This window comes from Gekko japonicus, unplaced genomic scaffold (genome assembly GCF_001447785.1).
Source record: "Gekko japonicus isolate JY-2015 unplaced genomic scaffold, Gekko_japonicus_V1.1 scaffold915, whole genome shotgun sequence".
Lineage (NCBI taxonomy): Eukaryota > Metazoa > Chordata > Lepidosauria > Squamata > Gekkonidae > Gekko > Gekko japonicus.
In genome coordinates, this window is record NW_015173149.1 from 278,575 (window position 1) to 304,525 (window position 25,951).

General features: G+C 52.0%; 1 protein-coding gene across 1 annotated transcript; it reads right to left on the minus strand.

Annotated features, from left to right (window-relative positions):
- Positions 1 to 3,960: 3,960 nt before the first annotated feature.
- LOC107119762 (tubulin delta chain-like) lies at positions 3,961 to 25,951 on the minus strand. Its single transcript, XM_015422345.1, has 9 exons — positions 25,779 to 25,951; positions 24,658 to 24,719; positions 20,616 to 20,753; positions 17,028 to 17,169; positions 15,428 to 15,604; positions 13,781 to 13,876; positions 9,043 to 9,118; positions 7,007 to 7,148; positions 3,961 to 4,409 (listed from the first exon to the last, which is right to left on the minus strand). Exons 1-9 carry the CDS (start codon positions 25,949 to 25,951, stop codon positions 4,177 to 4,179), a joined length of 1,239 nt encoding a protein of 412 aa, XP_015277831.1. The 3' UTR covers positions 3,961 to 4,176.

Sequence of the window (25,951 nt, forward strand, 5' to 3'; positions counted from 1 at the left end):
TCCCTGATGGATTAAAGTACCCTGGTCCTGCTCCTACATTTAAGAACATAAGAACATAAGAGACGCCAATGTTGGATCAGGCCAAAGGCCCATCCAGTCCAACACTCTGTGTCACACAGTGGCCAGAAATACCAGTGCCATCAGGAGGTCCAGCAGTGGGGCCAGGACATTAGAAGCCCTCCCACTGTTGACCCCCCCCCCAAGCACCAAGAAGACAGAGCATCACTTGCCCCAGAGCCCCTAGCTATACCTTGTGGCTAATAGCCACTGATGGACCTCTGCTCCATATGCTTATCTAATTCCCTTTTGAAGCCGTCCATGCTTGTAGCCGCCACCACTTCCTGTGGCAGTGAATTCCATGTGTTAATCACTCTTTGGGTGAAGAAGTACTTCCTTTTATCCGTTCTAACCCGACCGCTCTGCAGTTTCATGGAGTGCCCACGAGTTCTTGTATTGTGAGAAAGGGAGAAAAGTACCTCTTTCTCTACCTGCTCTTTCCCATGCATAATCTTATAAACCTCGATCATGTCACCCCTCAGTCGTCTTTTCTCCAAGCTAAAGAGCCCTAAGCGCTTTAACCTTTCCTCATAGGGAAAGTGTTCCAACCCTTTTATCATTTGAGTTGCCCTTTTCTGCACTTTTTCCAAAGCTATAATATCTTTTTTAAGGTGTGGTGCCCAGAACTGCACACAGTATTCCAAATGAGGTCTCACCATTGATTTATATAGGGGCATTATTATATTGGCTGATCTGTTTTCAATACCCTTCCTAATAATCCCCAGCATAGCATTGGCCTTCTTTATTGCAGTCACACACTGTCTCGACATTTTCAGTGAGTTATCCACTACAACTCCAAGATCTCTCTCTTGATCAGTCTCACCTCTCAGTCATCTCCTCTCCGGGCTCAACATACCCAGCTCCTTCAGCCTTTCCTCATAGGACTTGGTCTCCAGACCCCTCACCATCTTCGTTGCCCTCCTCTGGACACGTTCCAGCTTGTCTGCATCCTTCTTAAATTGTGGTGCCCAAAACTGAACACAATACTCTAGGTGAGGTCTAACCAGAGCAAAGTATGCTTTGCACACGCAAGCTCATACCTTGAGTAACCTTTGCCGGTCCTAAAGGTGCCTCTAGACTCTAAATTTGTTTAACTTCACGAAGCGATTCCTAAAAAAGGACGTGTCCTACAGGCAACGAAGCAAAACCAGGGTTCTCCACTGAAAGGGAGATGGGTTTTGCAGCGTATTAAACGTCGGCAACTCTAATGAAAGCTGGTGACTTGGAGATGATGAATCTGCTGTGGAATGACTCTCTCTCGCCGTGCTCCCGAGACCTTGGCAGAGGAAGTCCCTTCCAGTCCTGCTGAGAGCCTCTGAGTAACCGGAGCATCTGCCGCTGCTGCCAGTTTCCCAGGTCGCAAGGAAAGATGACAAAAGCCGGAGGAAGCCTTTGCATTTAGTTGTGGGAGGATCCCTACCGGCAGCCACCTTGAATACACCAGTCTAGTGTAGTGGCTAGGGGTGCAGGCTCTAATCTGAGAGAACCGGGTTTGATTCCCCACTCCTCCTTCACATGCAGCTGCTGGTGTGACCTTGGGTCAGTCACAAGTTCTTTCAGAGCTGTTCTCTCATGAGCAGTTCTCGAGAGAGCTCTCTCGGCCCCGCCTTCCTCACAGGGTGTCTGTTGTGGGGGAGGGGAAGGAGATTGTAAGCCGCTCCGAGACTCCTTTGGGTATAAATCCAATCTCCTCCTCCTAAATGAGTGGGGTTGGGGGAGCAGGCGGATGACCAGACAACATTTCTGGTTGCTTCCAGGGCAGAAGGGAGCAGTGGCACAGAGGATTTATCCTCTGGTTAACATAGTAACATCTGAGCTGAACAGGCTTGCTGTCAGTTCTAGCCCTGCGCTGGTGGGAGCTACCAGCCTTGTCCCCAGCTCGCCATCTACCCAGCGGTTTGAAAGCTTCGGCGAGTAGATAAAATGGGTACCACTCCTTAGAGAGAGTGGGCACACTGAAAACCCCCCCCACCGTGGGGTGGAGCGGTGTTAGCCGGCGAACGGAAGTTCAGCTCGCATGATGGAAAGCCTAGAGAGATCTCTGGCGTAAAGAAAAGCCTGTAATGGGCCGTCCGGCCAGGCGATGGCAGTGTGGCGCTACAACGCAAGGAGTCTGGAGAAAAACCGACGCCATCAGACTCGGCCGAGGAAAAATGCCGTTCCGGATCACGTCTCATCTGCATCTGAACGGAACCCTCGTCGGCTGTGAATGTGTGCAATTAAGATCATGTATATGTTGTCCTCCCTTACCCCACAAAGCACTGTTAGTCCCTCGTGAAACACGAGTAACTGTAAATCGCTTAGAGCCAGCAAGCTCTGCAGGATTGAGCGATCAATAAATTGAAAGATTATTATTATTATTATTATTATCCCTTCTTGCTTGGAAGCGCCAGCACCTGGCCTCGAGGCATGCCCCCGGCCCTCCCGGACTGGTGTGGCGGAGAGATGTCTGTCATTGCGGTGGCAGCAGTAGAGACAAGTGGCCTCTCTTGTAAATCTACTCTGTGGCCCAGCTGTTGTTCTTAAGGTAACCCTCAGCCCCTCTTCTGAGGCCACTGAAGGGTCTGCAGGGAGACCGAACGTGCCTTTTGAAGGTGCTCCGCTGGCGTTGGATCTGCAGGACCTTTGTGGAAGGCGCTCCCACGGTCTGGCCAGCAACAAGACCAGCCCTCGCCCTTTCCCCACCTGCCCTCCCGGGGGGGGGGGGGGGGTTCCAGTTGCTCAGTCCCATCCAGTGATTCCCTTATAAGCTGAGTCAGTGTGAGCTAGCTCAGAGTTTCTTAGCCTCCGGCTCACACATTTTTGCCTTTGCTCAGGAAGGAGGGCTCCAGAGCAAACTGATTTATGCAGTAGCCAAATCGCTGGCTCACAACTTTAAGGCCAGTAGCTCACAAAGCGGAATTTTTGCTCACAAGACTCCGCAGCTTAGAGGGGAGCATTGGACCAGGGCAAACCACCTCTGTTCATCTCTGGCCGTGACAACCCCACATAACTGGGATTCCAGCCATTGTTCCCTCTAAGCTGAGTCAGTGAGAGCTAGCGCACAGTTTTTTAGCCTCCAGTTCGCATGTTTTTTGTCTCAGCTCAGGAAGGAGGGCTTCAGAGTAAACTGATTTATGCGGCAGCCAAATCGCTTGCTGTCATGATCTGGGCTGTGTCACCAGAGGCCTACTAAGCCCAGGAAGCCTGGCTAGCAGTAGGTGAGGCTGGGCCTACAACTCCCAGAAGTCCCTGAGAGGTTTTGGAGCCAAAATTGACCAATAGGAAAAGAGGAGGGCTTGGAATAAAAGATCTGGGTAAGCAGGAAGAGCTGTTCTTCTTCCCAGAGGGCAGAGCCAGAAGGAAGGCTGCTGCAGGAAGAGACCCTCATCCTGAGGGAAGGGTGAGTCATCTAGTGCCACTTGGAATAGTGAGCTAGGGACAGTGTATATTTAGACGCATTAGGGCATTTGATTTCTTTTCTTTTCACCCACTTACTGTTATTATTCTGTACCTTGTTGTTTGACCTCCTATAAAATAAACCTTTTCCTTGTTTCACTCTGTGTGGGCCTCACGCCTGTTATTCGGCCAAAAGGGAGGTCTGAAGGTCTTGGGAGGGGGCTCTCGGCCTTCTCAAGGGATCCTAAATCCAGAGTGGTGGCAGCGTCAGGTGACACCCCACCTGAGCCGTGACACTTGCTCACAGCTTTCATGCCAGTAGCTCCCAAAGTAGGATTTTTGGTCACAGGACTCCACAGCTTAGAGGGAGCCATCGGTCCCATCCACCTGCTACCCTTTTACCTCTGAGGACGTCGAGCAGACCAGTGTCCTGCAGAGGGGTGGATTGAGTGAGGAGGAGGAAACAAGTTCCCTTCCATGGGAAATGTTTTGGAAGGAACCCCCATTGAGCAGTGCACATTTTTTTGTTCCCTAGGAAAACGGACAAGGAGGACGCAAGAGTTTGGCCCGCTCCTGCTCACTTTACTAGGCTCCGGGCAGCAGCTGCATCAAGCCGACTCTGTTTTGCCGTTGTGCTGCCCTGCTGGATCAGCATACATGGGCAGAGCACCGCTCCCGGCCGAGCCCCCTCCCGGCTGTGCGCTCGCAGAGTGTGGCTGTGTACATTCCGGGGTGTCCGGGTCAATCCCCGAGATGGCCGTATCCCTCCACGACGGAGCGGAGCGTCTCGAAGCCCTGCTCGAAGTCCCCTTCTTCGCAGCCGTGCCGCAGATACCAGTGCAGGAAGGCCTTGCTCTCGTACATCAGCCGGGCTCGCTGCTCCACCCGCCGCAGGAGGTCGGCTGAGCTGCTGTGGTTGGTGCAGACGGTCAAGGCGTGGCTGTCGTGGCCTCTGGCCACGACGCTGACTGGGTCTGCAGGAGGGAGGAAGAGGATGAGGAACAGGCAGGGTTCACGCAGACCCAGGGAGTTGTAGTGGCTGGACTGGGGTCTGGTAGACCTGGGTGCAAATGTGTACACAGCCATTAAGCTCACTGGGTGGCCACGACCCAGTTTCCACCCCCACCACACACCTTCTGTCTCTCAGCCTACCCTACCTCACCAGGTTGTTGTCGCGATAAAAAGAGGAAGAGGGAAATGGTTGGGAGTCAGCGGTGTCTGGTGCACAAAGCCGGAGGACCACTAGATTCTAGTCCAGCAGCACCTCAGAGACCAACAAGATTTTCAGGGGATAAGCTGTGAGGGTCCACGCTCACAAACCTGAGACAGTCTGGTGTCGTGGTTAGGAGCGCAGACTCAAATCTGGGAGGACGGGGCTTGATTTCCCACTCCTCCACATGCAGCTGCTGGCGTGACATTGGGTCAGTCACAAGTTCTCTCAGAGCTGTTCTGGAAAGAGCAGTCCTCGAAAGAGCTCTCTCAGCCCCACCTATCTCACAGGGTGTTTGTTGTGGGGAAGGGAAAGGAGATTGTAAGCCGCTGTGAGACTCCTGTGAGAGCCAGTTTGGTGTAGTGGTGAAGTGCGCGGACTCTAATCTGGGAGAACCGGGCTTGATTCCCCACTCCTCCACTTGCACCTGGCTGGATGACCTTGGGCAAGCCGTAGTTCTGACAAGAGCTGTTCTTGAAAAAGAGCCGTTTCTGTCAGAGCTCTCTCAGCCCCACCTACCTCACAGGGTGTCTGCTGTGGGGAGGGGAAGGGAGAGGAATTTGTAAGCCGCTCTGAGACACCTTCGGGTAGTGAAGGGCGGGGTATAGATCCAATCAGTTTGGTGTCGTGGTTAAGTGCACAGACTCTAATCTGGGAGAACTGGGTTTGATTCCCCACTCCTCCACTTGCACCTGGCTGGATGACCTTGGGCAAGCTGTAGTTCTGGCACAGCTGTCCTTGAAAAAGAGCAGTTTCTGTCTGAGCTCTCTCAGCCCTGCCTACCTCACAGGGTATCTGTTGTGGGGAAGGGAGAGGAGTTTGTAAGCCGCTCTGAGACTCCCGAGTGAAGGGCACGGTATAAATCCAATCTCGTCTTGACCCTCCAAAACTTCCATCCCCCAAGATCTTGTTGGTCTCCAAGGTTCTGCTAGACTCAGAGCTACGTCTTTTATTAAAATAGTCATTCTGGGCAAGACAAATTCAGGGGGGATGCTGACAAACGGCCCCGATATCGAAGCGATCTGAAGGGGTGCTGTACGAAATGGAGAAACGGAAGAGGGTGTGTTCAGCGTAGGGAAAAGGCCGTACAGAGAGGCCGAAAGCAGATGTTGAAAAAGGATACCCAAGAGCAAAGAGGGGAATAGTTATGAACTCTGCATGCAGCGAAAGCAGGACAGGCAGCACAGGGTACTCAGAATCAGAGTTGGAAGGGACCTCCAGGGTCACAGACTCGTAGAATGTGAGAGTTGGAAGGGACCTTGCAGGTCATTTAATCCAACCCCCTGCACTCTGCAGGAGCACAGCCGAAAGACAGCTCTACATATCTACAACCAGGGCTATTTTGGGGCAGGAACGCACAGGAACGGAGTTCCGGCTGGCTCCCAAGCTGGCCACGCCCAGCAGGAACTCATTAGCATAATAAACCACACCCAACAGCAGAAACTCATTAGGATTGGCTACATTAGGGGTGTGTGGCCTAACATGCAAAGGTGTTCCTGATGCAAAAAAAGGCCCTGGGATTGGACAACAAACAAGGTAAACAGAACAAGAAGCAAAAGGTGGGTGTGGCTGGATGACCACACTTCTGCGAACATGGGGTGTATGGCCTAATATGCTAATGAGCTGTGCTGTCAGGGGTATGTCCTAATAAGCAAATGAATTTCCGCTGTTGGGTGTGGCCTATTATGCTAATGAGTTCTTGCTGGGCTTTTTCTCCCAAAAACCCCCTGCCTACAACATACCTAAAAGATGGCCGTCCAGCCTCCACTTGTAAACGTCCAGCGAAGGAGCATCCACCACCTCCCAAGGCAGTCCGTTCTACTGCTTAATCGCTCTTACCGTTAGGAAGTTCCTCCTGATATTTAGCCAGTATCGACTCCCTTGTCATTTCCACCCGTTAGATCTAGCCTTGCAGTCCGGAGCAAGAGAGAACACATCTGCTCCATCTCCTACATGACAGCCCTTCAAATACTTAAGACTGCAATCAGGTCCCCCTTCTAAGTTTTCTCTTTCCCAGGGTCATCTAGTCCAACCCCCTGCACAATGCAGGGAATTCACAAATACCTTCCCCCTCCACACCCACCGTGACCCCTTTTCCACACCCAGAAGATGGCAGAAAAACCCCTCCAGGATCCCCGGGGCCAAACTGTCCTGGAGAAAAATGGCTCCCTGGACCCCAAAGTGACAATCACTATTTCCCTGGCGTGTAAGAAAGGGCCACGAAAACTAAGCACTGAGGCAACCCTTCCTGCCCTCCCTTCTCGTGATCTGCCCAAGTTCACATTGCTGTCAGAGGGACAGTTTGTCCTGCCTTGGACACGGTCCTGCAGAGGGTCGAGAACCCAGGATCGCTCCACTAACCTGTCCAGTAAGTGGTGGGGAAGGGATTCCAGGCCACGCAGCGGTAAGCCCGCTTCAACTTCTTCAGCACGGGCATGCAGCTGACGAGGAAACAGTCCTCCTGGGGGCCGCGGGCCACGGCCAAGAGCCCTGAGCTGCAGTGCTGTTGGCAAAGTGGTTAAGGACCAAAGCGCTGGGCCTTGTCCCTGAAATGCCCTCAGCTAGAGTTGCTGGGGGTGCAGAAGATAAAGGGGAACTTCAAGGGGACCGGCCGAGGCATTGTCTACTCTTTAGCTACCAGCTCAGATTTTCTCTCTTCTGGACATTTATTGTTAACACGATTAGACACAGAGTACTTCGGAACATCACATGAACACATGATGCTGAATCAGATCATCAAGGTCAGTCTTGTCTACTCAGACTGGCAGCTGCTCTCCAGGGCCTCAGGCAGAGAAAGGTCTTTCACATCACCTGCTGCCTGGTCCTTTTAAACGGAGATGCCGGGGATTGAACCTGAGACCTTCCGCACATTCCACACAGAGGCACTGCCTCTGCGCCTCAGCCGCTCCTCCGGTGCCGTATACTGGACCTGACCCTTGGTCCATCAACAGATGGGTAGGAATTCTTGAAGAAGTGGGGTCGAAGGGAAGGTCAGCCTCTCCGTCTGATTCACAGACTACCCGCGTGGGGTTTTTATGTGGTATTTACTGGCCAGCCCTGACCCGCATGGCCCAGGCCGTCCCAGTCTCGGGAGCTAAGCAGGGTCGGCCCCAATTAGTACTTGGATGGGAGACCTCCAAGGAAGCCCAGGGTTGCTACGCAGAGGCAGGCAATGGGCAAACCACCACTGTTTGTCTCACCCAGGGCCAGGGTAGCCCAATCTCATCAGATCTCAGAAGCTAAGCAAGGAGACAAAAATGCGTGAGCCGGAGGCTAAAAAAACTGAGAGCTAGCTAGCTCACACGAACTCAGCTTGAACACAAGGCTTTGCCCGAGCATCAAGCGTCATCCTCGCACCCAAGCTTGCAATACCGGGGGAGGGCGGCCTCCAAACTCTCCCTGACTCTGCAGAGTGAAAAATCCTGAGTCACACAGCCCAACTTTCTGATTGACTCTACCCTCAGAAGAATCACAGAATCATAGAGTTGGAAGGGACCTTGCAGGTCATCTAGTCCAACCCCCTGCACTCTGCCGAAAGACAGCCCTACATACCTACAACATACCCGAAAGATGGTCGTCCAGCCTCCGCTTGAAAGCGTCCAGCGAAGGAGCATTCCCCACCTCCTGAGGCAGTCTGTTCCACTGCTCAACCACTCTAACTGTTAGGAAGTTTCTCCTGATATTTAGCCGATATCGGCTCCCTTGTTGTTTCCACCCATTAGATCTAGTCTTGCAATCCGGAGCAAGAAACAATAGATCTGCTCCCTCTTCTACATGACAAGCCTTCAGATACTTGAAGACTGCAATCATGTCCCCTCTAAGCCTTCTCTTTCCCAGGCTAAACAGACCCAACTCTTTCAGCCTATCCTCGTAAGACTTGGATTCCAACTCTCTCACCATCCTGGTTGCCGTCTTCTGGACACACTTGAGCTTGTCAACATCCTTCCTCAAATGTGGTGCTCAAAACTGGACACAGGACTCCAGGTGAGGCCTGACCATAGCATAATAGAGCGGAACCACCACCTCCCCTGATCTGGACACAATGCTTCTGTTAATGCATCCGAAGATTGCATTCGCTTTCTTCGCAGCCACATCGCACTGCAGGCTCATGTTTGGCTTGTGATCAACCAGATCCCTTTCACATGAGCTGCTGTCAAGCCAAGTCCCTCCCATTCTACATCTGTGCCTTTGGTTTTTTGTACCTAACTGTAGGACTTTGCACTTCTCTCTACTGAATATTCATTTTATTTGTCTCCACCCCCTGCTCCAGCCTATCTAGATCCTTTTGAATCCTGACTCTGTCCTCTTCAGAAATTAGCAATCCCACCTAGTCTGTCTTCTTCAGAATTAGCAAGTGTTCGGAATTAGGCGAAGTGTTGGCTGCAACGAAAGGATACGGGGTGCCCCGAGGGAGACTCGCGAGGAGTCGACTGTGTCACGGAAGACGCCAGGCTGTCCCAGAAGACGGTTCCCCTGGGGAATGAAACACAAAGCTCAGCCGTCACAAAGGTACGGCGGAGGTGCTTTGCCACTGCCTTTCCTCTGCACCGTGACCCTGGACTTCTTTGGCCGTCTCCCATCCAAGCACCAACCCGGGCTGGCCATACTTGGCTTCTAAGATTTATTTCGATGGCTATCCCACCTTGCCTGACAGGAGGCTCAAGGGGGCGTACAGTGGGTTAAAACGACAATAAAACACAGATAAAATCCAACAGACAATTCCAAGCAATGATGTACAACGTGCAGATTAAGCGCAGATGGCCATCGTCGTGAGGTGGTCCGGTATAACTAGACCAGTATCCTCAGTTGTTTATTTATTTATTTTTGGATTTATATTCCACCCTCCCCGAAGGCTCAGGGTGGCTAACAACGGGGCACATGTGCCAGAATTAAAACAAATAAAACAGTCTAAAACAATAAAATGCAACAACAAAGTGTCAGTGCAAGATGAGGTAGATCTGGGTCGTTCTTAATGCTGGTAACATGTGGGTCGTGATAATCAGTTTTTTATAACTCGTTCATCAGTAGCGGCTCCTAATCGAAAGCCCGGTGGGAGAGCTCCGTTTTACAGGCCCTGCGGAACTGTAGAAGGCACCGCAGGGCCCTGATGTCCCTCCATCAGAGTGGAGCCGCCACTGAAAAGGCCCTGTTCCTGGTCGAGGCCAATCTGGTGTCTTTTGGACCAGGTAGAGTCAGGCAGTTTTGATCCCCGACCCCAGTGCTCTCTGGGGAACATGTGGGGAAAGGCACGCAGGCCCCCGGTACTCAGGTACGCAGGCCCCCGGCCATATAGCCTGGGTTATTCAAGTCAGGGCCAAGTGATGGTAGAAAATGCCATCAAGTTGCAGCCCCCTGGGTTGCCGAGGCAAGAGAGGAACAGGTTTGCCATTGCCTGCCTCTGTGCTTCCTTGGTGGTCATCCATCCAACAACAACCCTGCTTAGCGTCCGGGGTCTGACAAGATCAGGCTAGCCTGGACTATCCGCGTCAGGTTAGATGTGTTTTGCCATTGCCTGCCTCTGCATAGCAACCTTGGTCTTCCTTGGTGGTCTCTCATCCAGGGGTCATTTGGGGCCGGAGCGAGCCGGAGCAGCGCTACGGCAGCCCAGGAGCACGCACAAATGGCGGTGGCGGCAAGCCCCGCCCCCAGCTCCCAGCCGGCTTGCGGAGAAAGCGAAAAGAGAAGGGGTTTAAAGTTTAAACTCCTTCTCTCTAGAGTCTCCTAATGCATTCTAAGACTGCCTTCGCTTTCTTCACAGCCACATCGCACATCTATGGCCTGACGGCTTTCCCTTCATCTTCCTTGAGCCCAGCCCACTGTACCCTGCAACATCAGGTCCTCCAGAGTCTCAGGGGGAAAAGCCCCAGCTCACCCCGAGCCACCGACTCACATCTGACCTACCCCCAGCTCCCCCCATTAAAGTCCTTGGCACAGGCTCGCCACTCTTTCACACAGCACAAACCACGCATGGGCAGCAAACCTTAGCTCCGAGAGCCAGTTCGGTGTAGTGGTTAGGAGAGCGGACTCTAATCTGGGAGAACCAGGTCTGATTCCCCACTCCTCCACAGGCAGCTGCTGGATGACCTTGGGTGAGTCACAAGTTCTCTCAGAGCTCTTCTCTCAAGGGCAGTACTTGAGAAAGCCCCCTCAGCCCCACCTACCTCACAGGGTAGATGGTAAGCCACCCTGAGACTGAATGTAACAGTTTCACAATAATTGTGCCAGAGCTAAATTTCTTTGGCATGGTACAGCCAGCATGGTGTTGTGGTTAGAGTGTCAGACCAGGTAGGATCTGGAAGAGCTTGATTCGAATCCCTACTCCTGCCACAGAACCTTGCTGGGTGACCGTGGACCAGTCACACACTCTCAGCCTACCCTACCTCATAGGGCTGTTGTGAGGTTAAAATGGAGAAGAGCAGGATAATGATGTAAGCTACTTGGGGTCACCACTGGAGGGGGAAATGGGGTGTCAAAGAAGTAAATAATAATCATCTTTAAGAGGATGACGGAGGTCTGACTGGCAGTGGCCTGCAGAGGGAGGTAGTGAGACAGACAACGGCTCCATTCGGATATTTCAGCCAAGTTTGATCAGGCCCTCGGAGGAAAGGCTGAGGGACTTCTTGGGAACATTCAGTCTGGAGAAGAGGAGGCGGATGGGGGACAGGAGGGCTCTCTTTAAGTCTTTGAAGGTCTGTCCCTTAGAGGAGGGCGGGGAGCTGTTCCTGTGGGCAGCGGAGGAGAGGACTCACAATATAATGGGTTTAAATTGAGGGCGGGGAGGTGCCGGCTGGAAATTAGGAAAACCTTTTTTTACAGGAAGAGTCGTGCGGCAGTGGAATCGGCTCCCTGGGGAGGTGGTGAGCTCCCTCTGACTGGCAGTCTTCAAGCAGCGGCTGGATGAACACTCGTCAGGGATGATCCTGCATTGAGCAGGGGGATGGACTACTAGATGGCCTGGGTGGACCCTTCCATCTCTGTAATTCTAGGATTCTGTCTGTGAGGTCTGAATTTTGTTGTTGTTCAGTCGCACAGTCAAGTCCGACTCTCCGCGACCCCATGGACCAGATCACGCCAGGCCCTCCCGTCTTCCGTCGTGCTCCGGAGTTTGCTCAATTTCATGTTTGTTGCATCTATTACACTGTCTGACCATCTCATCCTTTGCTGTCTTGGTCTTCTTTGACCTTCAATCTTTCCCAGCATCAGGGTCTTCTTCTCCAGTGAGTGCTCCCTTCTCATTGGGTGGCCAAAGTATTTGAGCTTCAGTTTCATTATCTGGCCTTCAAGGGAACAGTCGGGCTTGATTTCTTTTAGGATTGACTGATTTGATCTTCTTGCAGTCCAAGGGATGCTCAAGAGTCTTCTCCAGCACCATAGCTCAAAAGAATCTATTCTTCGGCGCTCGGCCTTATAGTCCAACTCTCGCAGCCATACATGACTACTGGGAATACCATTGCTTTGACCATGTGGACTTTTGTTGGCAGGGGGATGTCAGGACATCGAGGTCTTTCTTGTATAGTTCTTCTGTGTATTCTTGCCAGATTTTCCTAATCTCTTCTGCTTCTGTTAGGTCCCTACCGTTTTTGTCCTTTATCATGGCCAGCTTTGCATGGAACGCTCCCTTGATTTCTCCAATTTTCTGGAAGAGAACTCTAGTCCTTCCCATTCTATTGTTTTCCTCTATTACTTTGCACTGGAGAAGGGAATGGCAACCCACTCCAGTATTTTTGCCAAGAAAACCCCATGGCCGATTCCAAGGAGGTCTGAATGCAGACCGTCAAATCAACTACAGTTTGTTGTCGAAGCACCAAACCAGGATTTCCAATCTGGGTTTGAATCGAGGCCAGGAGCACCTTAGAGAGCAGCAGCAAGGTTTTTCGGGGTCTGAACTTTCAAGAGTCAAAGCGTCAGATACTGGAAAACCTCATAAGCCTTGTTGGTCTCAAAGCTGCTCCTGGACTCGATTTTAAGTGTCCTACTGCAGACCGACTCGTCGGCTACTCTGTGGGAAAGATCTGGGGTTTGTAGCTGGCTTATTAACCACACCTTGTGCTATCTGTGGTTTGTTGCGCTGCCTGAATGGGGAAACCCCCCTCTTTCTTGAACAACCCGGCTTTTGCCTGGCCAGAGGGACGGCCTCAGCAAAGGGACAACATTTTCCTTGCTGGGAGGAGATGCTTGGGGGCTCTTTAGCTTGGAGAAACGACAACTGAGAGGTGACATGATTGAGGTTGATAAGATTATGCATGGGAAAGAGCAGGTAGAGAAAGAGGTACTTTTCTCCCTTTCTCACAATACAAGAACTCATGGGCACTCCATGAAATTGCTGAGCGGTCGGGTTAGAACGGATAAAAGGAAGTCCTTCTTCACCCAAAGAGTGATTAACGCATGGAATGGAAGTGGTGGCAGCTACAAGCATGGACGGCTTCAAAAGGGAATTAGATAAGCATATGGAGCAGAGGTCCATCAGTGGCTATTAGCCACAAGGTATAGATAGGGACTCTCGGTCTGGGGCAAGGGATGCTCTGTCTTCTTGGTGCTGGGGGGGGCAACAGTGGGGGGGACTTCTAGTGTCCTGGCCCCACTGCTGGACCTCCTGACGGCCCCTGGTATTTCTGGCCACTGTGTGACACAGAGTGTTGGGCCGGAGGGGCCATTGGCCTGATCCAACATTGGCTTCTCTTATGAGACCAGACAAACTGGAGCTTATCCACAAACCAGGATTTGCTACCTCCGTCTGGAAGACCAGCCAGACTGAATTGTATTTACTTCATTTCTATCCCAAATTGATTCCTGACGGGGATCCAAAAAGGGCTTACGTCACCCTCCTCCCCTCCAGTGTATCCTCATGACAACCTTGTGAGGTAAGTTAGGCTGAGCGTGTGACTGGCCTGAGGTCACCCAGCGAGCTTCTGTGGCAGAAGGGTGGATTTGAACCTGGGTTTTCCAGACCGTAGGCCAGCACTCTAACCGCAACACCGTGCTGGCTGTCATTACTGTTCACTGCCCAAACCTGAGTTTGACGTCACATCTGAATGCTGCCAATGACTCGAGTTCAGGAGACGCTGGGATCGCTCTGCCAGCCAGAACCCAGAGGCCGAAGGAGTACCGAGGTTCTCGCGGGTCTGGTTTTCTTACCTTGTGCTGGCTTGAGCTGTGTGCAGGAACTTCAGGGCCGGCACGGGGCAGGTGGCTCTCAGGAGCTCCCACGGTTCCGTGCCCAGGCTAATCCCACTGCAAAAGCAACAGGGGTGCAAAAGAGACAAAAAAGAGGCTCAGGGCGGCTCACAGAAAAGGTATAGATAGACACACGTGTGTTTAAAAGAACGGAGTCGTTAAAGCAGAATATTTAAACAGGTAAAAATCACAACGTGTAAAATCATGGAAGTGCCAGTAAGCACAGAGCCTTCTACCGCCAGTGCTCAATTTTCCTCCTCCCTGGGCCCCAAATTGAACCCCCAAGGTGGCACCATGGGACCCACGGAACACACAGGACAAGACATCACATGACCAAAAGGCGCAGTTCTGAGTCACCCAGACGTCCATCGGTGGCTATTAGCCACAAGGTATAGATAGGGGCTCTGGGGCAAGTGATGCTCTGTCTTCTTGGTGCTTGGGGAGGGGCAACAGTGGGAGGACCTCTAATGCCCTCGCCCCACCGCTGGACCTCCTGATGGTACTTCTGGCCACTGTGTGAGACAGAGTGTTGGACTGGATGGGCCCTTGGCCTTATCCAGTACTGGACTACTTTCTTAGCTCTTATGACCTCCAGGGTCATCTAGTCCAACCCCCTGCACAATGCAGGAAATTCACAAATACCTCCACACCCGCAGTGACCGCTGGTCCATGCCCAGAAGATGACAAAAAAACCTCAGGATTGCTTCCTGACCCCCAACGTGGCAATTGGCATTTCCCTGGGCGTGTAAGAAAGGGCCACGAGAACTAAGCACTGAGGCTGCAACCCTTCCTGCCCTCCCTCTCATGATCCGCCCAAGTTCACAGAATCCGCATGGCTGTCAGGTGGTCATCTAGCCTGTTTGAAAACCTCCAGAGAAGGAGAGCCCACCACCTCCCGAGGAAGCCTGTTCCACTGAGCAGCCGCCCTAACTGTCAGGCAGTTCTTCCCAATGTTTAGCCGAAAACGCTTCTGATTTAATTTCAACCCATTGGTTCTGGTCTGACCTTCTGAGGCAACAGAAAACAACTCCGCCCCCTCCTCTAGATGGCAGCCCTTCAAGTACTTGAGGATGGTTCTCATAGCCCCTCTCCATCGTCTCTACCCCGGGCTAAACATACCCAGCTCCTTCAGCCTTTCCTCGTAAGACTTGGATTCATGTCTTACATTTTTTGGAAGGACCATCGCTCAGTGGGAGAGCATCTCAAGACCAGTGTTCCCTCTAAGCTGAGTCAGAGTGAGCCAGCTCACAGTTTTTTAGCTTCCGGCTCACAGATTTTTGTCTCTGCCCAGGAAGGAGGGCTCCAGAGCAAAGTAATTCATGCAGCAGCCCAATCGCTCGCTCACACCTTTATTGCCAGGAGCTCACAGAGTAGAATTTTTGCTCACAAGACTCCACAGCTTACAGGGAGCATTGCTCCAGACCCCTCATCATCTTCTTCGCCCTCCTCTGGACGCGTTCCGGCTTGTCTCTATCCCTCTTAAACTGTCGTGCCCAAAACTGAGCACCAATACTGTACTTCTGTTCTCTCGGTCTGCTCTTGAAAACGGCTATTAATGACAGAGGTGTGACAGAAGGACTCGTTTTCCAGGATCCGGCTCGGGCTCACCTTTGTGCTGTGAAAATCCGGAGTGGGTAGAGAAGCCCCGCGAGGCAAGAAGCGACGTATGCGTTCATGGCGGAGAGGGAGACCTGCTGCTCGCCTTCGGCGGCGACCTTCTCCTGCAGGGATGCCGCGCGCTTCAGCAGCTCATCGTTATGGAACAGGAGGATGCCGTCTGCATACCTGGGCAGGTGCAAACACAGCCCACTGCATTATGGGTGGAGCAGCTTGACTTCTCTCTACGAGGCCTTTGGCTGCAGCTTGCCAAATAATTAACAAAGACGAAATCAAGACACTAATCCACAGCAAAAAATAGCTTAAATGTTCACTTAAAAAGCCCCCAAGGGGGGGAGGGAGCTGGTGCCTAAAGCTATACGATCAGGTCCTGGAGGGAGAGGAAGGAAATAGGGGGCTTCCTGTTGAACATAACTGCAGGGCCACCTCCAAAATGGCCCTTCCCTGAACAGCACAAGATTATCACCTTCACAACAACCCTGTGAGGTAGCTTAGGCAGCATAAGAACATAAGAGAAGCCAATGCTGGATCAGGCCAATGGCCCATCCAGCCCAACACTCTTGTCACACAGTGGCCAAAAACACCAGGTGCCCTCAGGAGGTCCAGCAGTGGGGCCAGGACACCAGAAGCCCTCCCACTGTTGCCCCCCCCCCAGCACCAAGAATGCAGAGCATCCCTTGCCCCAGACTGAGAGTTCCTATCTATGCCTTGTGGCTAGTAGCCACGGATGGACCTCTGCTCCATATGTTTATCCATAAAAACATAAGGGAAGCCAGTGTTTGATCAGGCCAATGGCCCATCCAGCCCAACACTCTTGTCACACAGTGGCCAAAAACACCAGGTGCCCTCAGGAGGTCCAGCAGTGGGGCCAGGACACCAGAAGCCCTCCCACTGTTGCCCCCCCCCCAAAGCACCAAGAATACAGAGCATCCCTGGCCGTAGACTGAGACTTCCTATCTATAACTTGTGGCTAAGAGCCACTGATGGACCTCTGCTCCATATCTTTATGCAGTTCCCTCTTGAAGCCGTCCATGCTTGTAGCTGCCACCACCTCCTGTGGCCGTGAATTCCATGTGTTCATCACTCTTTGGGTGAAAAAAGATTCCCTTTTATCCGTTCCAACCCGACCACTCAGCAATTTCATGGAGTGCCCACGAGTTCTTGTATTGTGAGAAAGGGAGAAAAGTACCTCTTTCTCGACCTGCTCTATCCCAGGCATAATCTTGTAAACCTCGATCACGTCACCCCTCAGCCGTTGTTTCTCCAAGCTAAAGAGCCCGAATCGCTTTAACCTTTCTTCAAAGGGAAAGTGTTCCAACCCTTTTATCGTCCTAGTTGCCCTTCTCTGCACTTTTCCCAATGCTATAATATCCTTTTTGAGGTGTGGTGACCAGAACTGCACACAGTACTCCAAATGAGGTCGTACCATTTGCAAGAGGATAACTGGCCCAAGTGCGCCCAGTCAGCTCTGGGGCTGAGGGGAGGATTTTAATCTGGGTCTCTTGGACCTCAGTCCAGAAACACGAGCCACTCTACCACCCCGGCTCCCCAAACCGTTGGCTGTTAGAAGAATCACCCTCTCTTTATTCACCTCTGGAGCCAGGAAAGGCAGAGCAACGCATTGTAGTGCTGGAGAGGACTCTCGCCGGCTTGGTGAGGCGCTACCGAGACAGCCAGGATGTGTCCTGGGGGGTACTCGTCCCGGATGGCTTCGCACAAGCGGGAAGTGAAGCCTACAGGAGAAAAGCCCACGACAAACTTATCAGTCTGATTTGATCCTCTGCTGCCCGCCCCATGACAGACGGCACTACGAAAAGAGCTCCGAGTGGGGTGTGAGGCGTTCGCTCCTGTGAATGGCAGCAGCTGCTGGAACGGGGGGGGGGGTTCCAGCCCCCGGGCAGACACTGAGTGCGCCGTGTTGCTGCAACCGAGTGCTGCTTCCCAGATGTGAGCGCCCCCTGCAGCTAGAGGGAGCATTGGTGACAACTGCTAGGAGGAAGCCCTCGAGAGAGGGGGGGGGGGCGCTCTGGCTGAAGAAGAAGACGTACAGTCCCCTGACTCCGGGGCAGGACTCACCTGCTCCGGTCCCGCCGCTGCTGGGAAAGAGGACCGCCCCGCCATAGTAGTCCCTGCGCTCCACCTCCCTCCTCAGGCTCTCCATCGTCCTGTGGAACAAGCTCTGCTCCCCCTCGGAACGGACGCCATGATACCCTGCAAAGCGCAAAGCAGACGCGGGCCCGGTTAGGACAACGGCAGATCCCCGCCAGCCTTCGCACGCAGCTGCAACTTGTCTGCAGGCATGTCTTCTGTTTCACACAACACGGAATTATTTTGTGGCGTTTGCTCTGGCAGGAAGTGAGGAGGGAATGCTTTCTGGTCCCGAGTTTGCACGACACTCCATTCCGAATGCCTCTGAAAATCTAAGATTTGAACAAGCGCAAAGGAGCTTCTTACCTCTTCGTCCCGATCGTGTGTGCCTGTTTCCATGTGCTCATCACAATGAAGACACAAAGCTGTCTTCTACTGAATCACGCCACTGGTCCGTCTAGGTCAATATTCTCTACTCAGACTGGCAGTGGCACCCCAGGACCTCAGGCAGAGGCCTTTCCCATCACCTCCTGCCTGGTCCTTTACAACTGGAGATCCCGGAGATTGAAGCTGAGACCTCCTGCATGCCGAGCAGATGCTATGCCCCTGAGCCACATCTCCTCTTTACAGCTCTCCAGGGTCTCAGGCGGAGGTCTTTCCCATCACCTCCTGCCTGGTCCTTTTACCTGGAGATGCCGGGGATTGAACCTGCGACCTTCTGCATGCCAATCGGATGCTCTGCCACTGAGCCACAGCCCCTCTTTATAGCTCTCCAGGGTCTCAGGCAGAATTCTTTCCCATCACCTACTGCCTGGTCCTTTTACCTGGAGATGCCGGGGATTGAACCTGGGACCTTCTGCATGCCAAGCGGATGCTCTGCCACTGAGCCACAGCCCCTCCCACAAAGCATAAGACATGAACACGCATTAAACTGCCTTCTACTGAGTCAGGCCATTGGTCCCTAAGGATCAATGTTGTCTACTCAGACTGGCAGCGGCTCTCCGGGGTCTCAGGCAGAGGGTCTTTCCCATCACCTCCTGCCTGGTCCTTTTCACTGGAGATGCTGCCGGGGATTGAACCTGGGGCCTTCTGCGTGCAAAACAAAGGCTCTTTAACGAATACATGAAGCTCTCTTACACTGAATCAGACCTTTGGTCCATCGAGGTCAGTATTGTCTACTCAGACTGGCAGTCACTCTCCGGGGTCTCAGGCAGAGGGTCTTTCCCATCATCTACTGCCCGGCCCTTTTTTAACCAGAGATGCTGGGGACTGAACCTGGGACCTTCTGCATGCCAAGCAGAGGCTCTGCCACTGTGCCACGGCCCCTCACGTGAAGCTGCTGTGTACTGAATCGGAGCCTTGGCCTGTCAAGGTTACCACTGTCTACTCTGACTGGCAGCAGCTCTCTAGGGACCTCTCAGGCAGGGGTCTTTCACATCACCCGGCGACTGACTAACTGGAGATGCTGCCGGGGATTGAACCGGGGATCTTCTGGATGCTCTACCCCTGAGCCACAAGCTCCTCCCAGACAGCATAAGCCACGAACACATGGAACTGCCTCTTACTGAATCAGACCCTCAGTCTATCAAGGTCAGTATTGTCCACTCAGACGGGCAGCAGCTCTCCAGGGACCTCTCAGGCAGAGGACTTTCACATCACCGACTGCCAGGTCCTTCTAACTAGAGATGCCGGGGACTGAACCCCGGGGACCTTCTGCGTGCCAAGGAGAGGCTCCGCCACTTAACCACAGCCCAAATTCTAGTATATACTACATTTCACTACAGCCTATGGAAAAAATAAATATTTGCAAAAATACACAGGTCTAAACACTAAAGCTGTGGTGGCTCGAGTGGTTAAGACGCTGAACTGCAGGCTGTGGAAGGTCGGTAGTTCAGCAGTTCGAGACCCGAGTGTGCCGCATGACGGAGTGAGCTCCCATCTCTAGTTCCAGCTCCTGCCAACCTAGCAGTTCGAAAGCAAGAAATTGCAAGTAGATAAATAGGTACCGCTTCGGTGGGAAGGTAACAGCGTTCCGTGCGCCTCAGTGTCTAGTCATGCCGGCCACATGACCACGGAAATGTCTTCAGACAGCGCTGGCTCTTTGGCTTGGAAATGGAGATGAGCACCACAACCCTAGAGTCGGACTCGACTGGCTTTCGAGCAAGGGAAACCCTTTACCTTTAAACACTAAAACCATTGCGAGATAAAGTGTGAATTGCATGCTCTGGTGCAGGGGGGAGTGGGGGGGCTCACATTCTCCCCCACCCACCCTGTTCCCAGACCTAACCTTGACTACTGAATACAGTAGGCCTGCTAACACCTATGAAGCTGCCTTCTGCTGACTCAGACCCGTACGGTCCATCCAGTCTTGTCTACTCAGACTGGTGGCAGCTCTCCAGGGTCTCAGGTTGAGGTCTTTCCCGTTTCCTACTTCCTGGTCCTTTTCAACTCGGAGATGCTGGGAACTGAACTCGAGACCTTCTGTACGCCAAGCAGAGGCTCTGCTGCTGTGCTGTAACCCCTCCCAAACATTCAACACGGCTTTTCCAAAGGAACACCTTACTGACTGAATGGATGCAAAATGGCACCAGTCGAACCTCTAGCAACCTGCTCACTCTCCCGTTTCTTTTTGCGGAACGGCGGCCACCATCCAAGTGTGGATCCAGCGAGTCTCCGCAATGGATCGAAGCCGGGGGCCTCATTCTGCCCAGACACCCGATGCAGACGGGAGGACCGTGCCCGCTGAGAACTCAGTAAAAAGCCCAGTAGCACTTTTAAGACTAACAAACTTCATTGTAGCATAAGCTTTTGAGAAACACAGCTCTCTACGTCATATAATAAAAGGCTCTACATCTGACAATAGCACTACAGATTAACACCGGTTAATGATTCCAGGCCCCAGGGAGGTCCGGCTTGCTGCAACCAGGGACAGGGCCTTTTCAGGGGTGCCTCCTTACTGGTGGAATGAGCTCCACACAGCTTAGAGGGAGCGTTGGTGACCACGGCTAGGAGGAAGCCCTCGAGAGAGAGGGGGGGGCGCTCTGGCTGAAGAAGAAGAAGTACCGTCCACTGACTCCCGGGCTGGACTCACCTGCTCCGGTCCCGCCGCTGAGGCTGTGAAAGAGGACCGTCCCGCCATAGTAGTCCCTGCGCTCCACCTCCCTCCTCAGGCTCTCCATCGTCCTGTGGAACAAGCTCTGCTCCCCCTCGGAACGGACGCCATGATACCCTGCAAAGCGCAAAGCAGACGCGGGCCCGGTTAGGACGACGGCAGATCCCCTCCGGCCTTCGCACACGGCTGCAATTCGTCTGCAGGCACGTCTCCTGTCTCACACAACGCGGGATTATTTTGGGGCGTTTGCTCCGGCAGGAAGTGAGGAGGGAATGCTTTCTGGTCCCGGGTTTGCGCTACGTTCCATTCCAAATGTCTCTGGAAATCTAAGATCTGAACAAACGCAAAGGAGCTTCTTACCTCTTCGTGCCGATCGTGTGTGCCTGTTTCCAGGTGTTCATCACAATGAACACACAAAGCTGTCTTCTACTGAATCACGCCACTGGTCAGTCTAGGTCAATATTCTCTACTCAGACTGGCAGTGGCAGCCCAGGACCTCAGGCAGAGGCCTTTCCCATCACCTACCGCCTGGTCCTTTTCAACTGGAGATGCTGCCAGGGACTGACCTGGGACCTTCTGCGTGCAAAACAAGGGCTCTTCGATGAATACATGAAGCTGTCTTATACTGAATCAGACCCTTGGTCCATCAAGGTCAGTATTGTCTACTCTGACTGGCAGCGGCTCTCCAGGGTCTCAGGCAGAGGTCTTCCCCATCACCTACCGCCTGGTCCTTTTCAACTGGAGATGCTGCCAGGGACTGACCTGGGACCTTCTGCGTGCAAAACAAGGGCTCTTCGATGAATACATGAAGCTGTCTTATACTGAATCAGACCCTTGGTCCATCAAGGTCAGTATTGTCTACTCTGACTGGCAGCGGCTCTCCAGGGTCTCAGGCAGAGGTCTTCCCCATCACCTACCGCCTGGTCCTTTTCAACTGGAGATGCTGCCAGGGACTGACCTGGGACCTTCTGCGTGCAAAACAAGGGCTCTTCGATGAATACATGAAGCTGTCTTATACTGAATCAGACCCTTGGTCCATCAAGGTCAGTATTGTCTACTCTGACTGGCAGCGGCTCTCCAGGGTCTCAGGCGGAGGGTCTTCCCCATCACCAGAGATGCTGGGGACTGAACCTGGGACCTTCTGCATGCCAAGCAGTTGCTCCACCACTCAGCCACGGCCCCTCACGTGAAGCTGCTGTGTACTGAATCGGAACCTATGAAGCTGCCTTCTGCTGACTCAGACCCTTACAGTCCATCTAGGTCAGTCTTGCCTATGTTGGTTGTTAATATCCAGCAGTCAGATCATAAGGATCTAAGTGACAGCAGGCAAGCTGCTGATAACAAGTTCTGACCGGTTCAGACCAGCTAAGGAATGTGGCCAGTCATCATGACTCAGCACGAAGGTGATTGGACACTCTATGTATAAAAGTGGACAAGGACATGCTCTGTATCTTCTTCTCTTTGGATATGGTGTTTGGCGGAGCAGTTTGTCAGTGGAGTATATATATTGTAAAGAAATCTGTATATAGTTTACCACAGGACTGTCCTGGTGTGCTATACAGAACCTTCTCTGCAGTGAATGCTGGTGAGTGCTGGAGTGGCTGGAAAAGTCCTGGTGGCTGGTGGTGCTGGAAAGTTGCTTCAAACGCACTGCGCAACAGTCTACTCAGACCGGCAGCAGCTCTCCAGGGTCTCATGTCCAGGTCTTTCATGTCTCCTGCTTCCTGGTCCTTTTCAACTTGGAGATGCTGGGAACTGAACTGGAGACCTCCTGCACGCCAAGCAGAGGCTCTGCTGCCGAGCTGTCACCCCTCCCAAACATTCAACACGGCTTTTCCAAAGGAACACCTTACAGACTGAATGGATGCAAAACGGCACCTGTCGAACCTCCAGCAACCTGCTCCCTCTCCCGTTTCTTTTTGCTGAACGGCGGCCGCCACCCAAGTGTGGATCCAGCAAGTCTCCGCGATGGATCGAAGCCAGGGGCCTCGTTCCGCCCAGACACCCGATGCAGACGTGGGGACCGTGCCTGCTGAGAACTCAGTAAAAAGCCCAGTAGCACTTTTAAGTAGAGATGTGAAGGCCCGGAAAAAAAACGGAAAAATTCGGGGGGAAAACGTTTTTTCTCAGTTTTTTTCCTGAAGCCTTTTTGGTTTTTTCCGAAAAATTGGAAAAATTGAAAAAAAAAAAATTGATTATGGAACGTTTTATTTTAACATGATGAATAAAATATTTTAAGACAAGGTGTTCAAATATTTTCCAAATCATTTCTAATATATATATATATATGTGGTATCAGATTGATCTAATTTCTGTGCACTGAGGACAAGCAAGTCCTAGGTTACAAACTGAACCCTCCAATGCAAGAACAAGATGCATTTCTTCCTTTAGGAGGTGCGATTGTCAGAAGAAAATAAAAAGGTTTCAGTTTTGTTTTTGCATGTGGGTGGGTATTCTGTAATAATTGTTTGGATACACTATATTTTTAATATGCTAGTTGTGATAATTTATGCCAAGTAAAAATGTCCATAGTCATATTTTATGTTCCTAAAGTAACAGAATGACTTTCAATCTAGAAAAGACAAAAGAAATGCTAATGTAGCATTTTTTTCAATTTTTCTTTTTCCGAAAATTTCCGCTTTTCCCCGGGAAAAAACGGGTTTTTTTCCGAGCTTCAAAATTTCCGGAAATTTTACATCTCTACTTTTAAGACTAACAAATTTCATTGTAGCATAAGCTTTTGAGAAACACAGCGCTCTACGTCTTATAATAAAAGGCTCTACATCTGACAATAGCACTACAGATTAACACCGGTTAATGATTCCAGGCCCCAGGGAGGTCCGGCTTGCTGCAACCAGGGACAGGGCCTTTTCAGGGGTGCCTCCTTACTGGTGGAATGAGCTCCCGGAGGAGATCAGGGCCCTGCGGGATCTTGTGCAGTTCCACAGGGCCTGCGAGACGGAGCTCTTCCGCCAGGCTTTCAAGTAGGAGTCGCCACTGCCACCACCATCAATGATCCTTAGTAACAACGAGGATGGCCCTTATGAAGATCAAACTACTGCAGGATGGCAAATCGGTACCGCTGAACTGGGATGGTGTAATATCTTAAGGACACCACCTTGCCCACATTGAAGACAATTAGTACTGAGCACTTTATACGGTAAAATTGTTGTTTTTATGTATTGGCACTTGGTGCCCTGTTTGTAAGCCGCCCTGAGACCATTCGTGGGGTATCATCATCATCATCATCATCAATAATAATACTAATAATGCTAATAATAATACAGATAAGATTAGAATTTCAACAGCCCATTGATATGCAAAAGAACCTCCTCAAGAAAGCTCCTCCGTTAGCATGTCACAGCCTGGGGAATTCCTACCAAATAATGACTCAGCCCTACCCCACCTTCCTGAGTAGATAGAAATTACCTGCCTACCATTTTTCTTCTCACCATGGCACAGAGAGTCCTCCACCTTTCTGTGTGATACCTCTGAGGATGCCAGTCACAGCTGCTGGCGAAATGTCAGGCCCTACAATGCCAAGACCACGGCCACACAACCCGGAAAATCTACAACAGCTAACAGTTCTCTTCGTCAGGTGCATCTGACGAAGAAGAAGAGGAGGAGGAGATTGGATTTATCCCCCGCCCTTCACCACCCAAAGGAATCTCAGAGGGGCTTACAAACTCCTTTCCCTTCCCCTCCCCACAACAGACACCCTGGGAGGTAGGTGGGGCTCAGAGAGCTCTGACAGAAACTGCTCTTTTTCAAGAACAGCTCTGACAGAACTACGGCTTGCCCAAGGTCATCCAGCAGGTGCAAGTGGAGGAGTGGGGAATCAAACCCGGTTCTCCCAGATTAGAGTCCGCGCACTTAACCACGACACCAAACTGGCTGCATTTCTTGACAGCTTATGCTACAATGAAGTTTGCTGCTGGGCTTTTTACTATTTTGCAGCAACAGACTCACACGGCTGACTCCTCTGGACCTATCACCATGATGAGAACTTGTGGACTCTTACCGTAGGCCCAGTTGTTGCCTCTTCCCTGCTTCCCCACGATGAGATTGGACTCTCTGAATGACCTTGGAAGGTGGGGGGAGAAAAATGCAATGCGATTAATTCGGTGGCCGGATGCCGCATTCAGGGCTGCGTGTGAGAGACAGAGAGAGATCCTGCCCAAAGAAATGCAGAGTTTAGTAAAAACAAACAAAAACCAACCGAGAAATTTGCATACGAATTAAGCAATTTTGCATATCGTTGCTTATTTTTAAATGATTTGTTCCGCCTCTTGCTATTCACGGAGAGCGGTACCCGGCCTCGAAATCCAAAGGCTTCACTGCTGGACATCACGCTTGGATTCTGCTTCAGATGCTGAGTCTGTGGACAGGCTTCCAAAAAAATGTCTATAGTCGTAAGCAGTGTCCCCTCCAAGCTGAGTGAGTGTGAGCTGGCTCACAGGTTTTTAGCCTCTGGCTCGCACCTTTTTGTCTTGGCTCAGGCAGGAGGGCTCCAGAGCAAGATCCCAAACAAAAGTATTTTTTACTGATATGAGACTAAAATCTTATCTGACCCAGACATTGCAAGGTTTTGCCCTTAAGAACTACCTATTATGTTGTCTGCTAACAATATCAGACCTACAAGGGGGAAGCCTTCTATATAGCAGGCCTTTCTTACATTCTAATAAAATCTACGTATCCAAGGGACCGCCTTTCTCCATATGTTCCCCCAAGAGCTCTACGGTCGGGGTCGCAGCACCTATTGGTGGTTCCCGGCCCCAAGGACATCAAGCTGGCTGCAACCAGGGCTAGGGCTTTTTCGACGGCGGCTCCTGTCTGGTGGAATGAGCTCCCAGGGCAGGTTCGGGCCCTGCAGGACCTGGCGCAGTCCCGCAGGGCCTGCAAGACGGAGCTCTTCCGCCAGGCCTTTGCATAGGAAAGTTGCCATCTTCGACGGTGGATTAGATCTGGAGGTGAGCCGGCCCTGGGCAGACGCCTAGTTAACAGAAGAATGTATGTTGTCAGGCTAGGTTGACAAATGAAACTCATCTTGGACTAAGAAAATTTAACATCAAGAGCACCGATCTCCTACGGGCGTTGGCGCTGTGAGTGGACGCATCTCGGGGACACTCCCAAGCCGTTCACATCTTCTTCGATCCTTGGGGGTCTCCCGTGTGAATGGGGGCCCCCGGCTCGGACTCCTGGAGGGAGGGGAGCCGCAGGGGGATCTGCCAGTCACCTCCGAAGACTGCAAATCGCGGGGGCATTTCTGGTTTGCCCTGAAGCAGGAGCGGGGAACGAGGAAACATGGCTGCCAT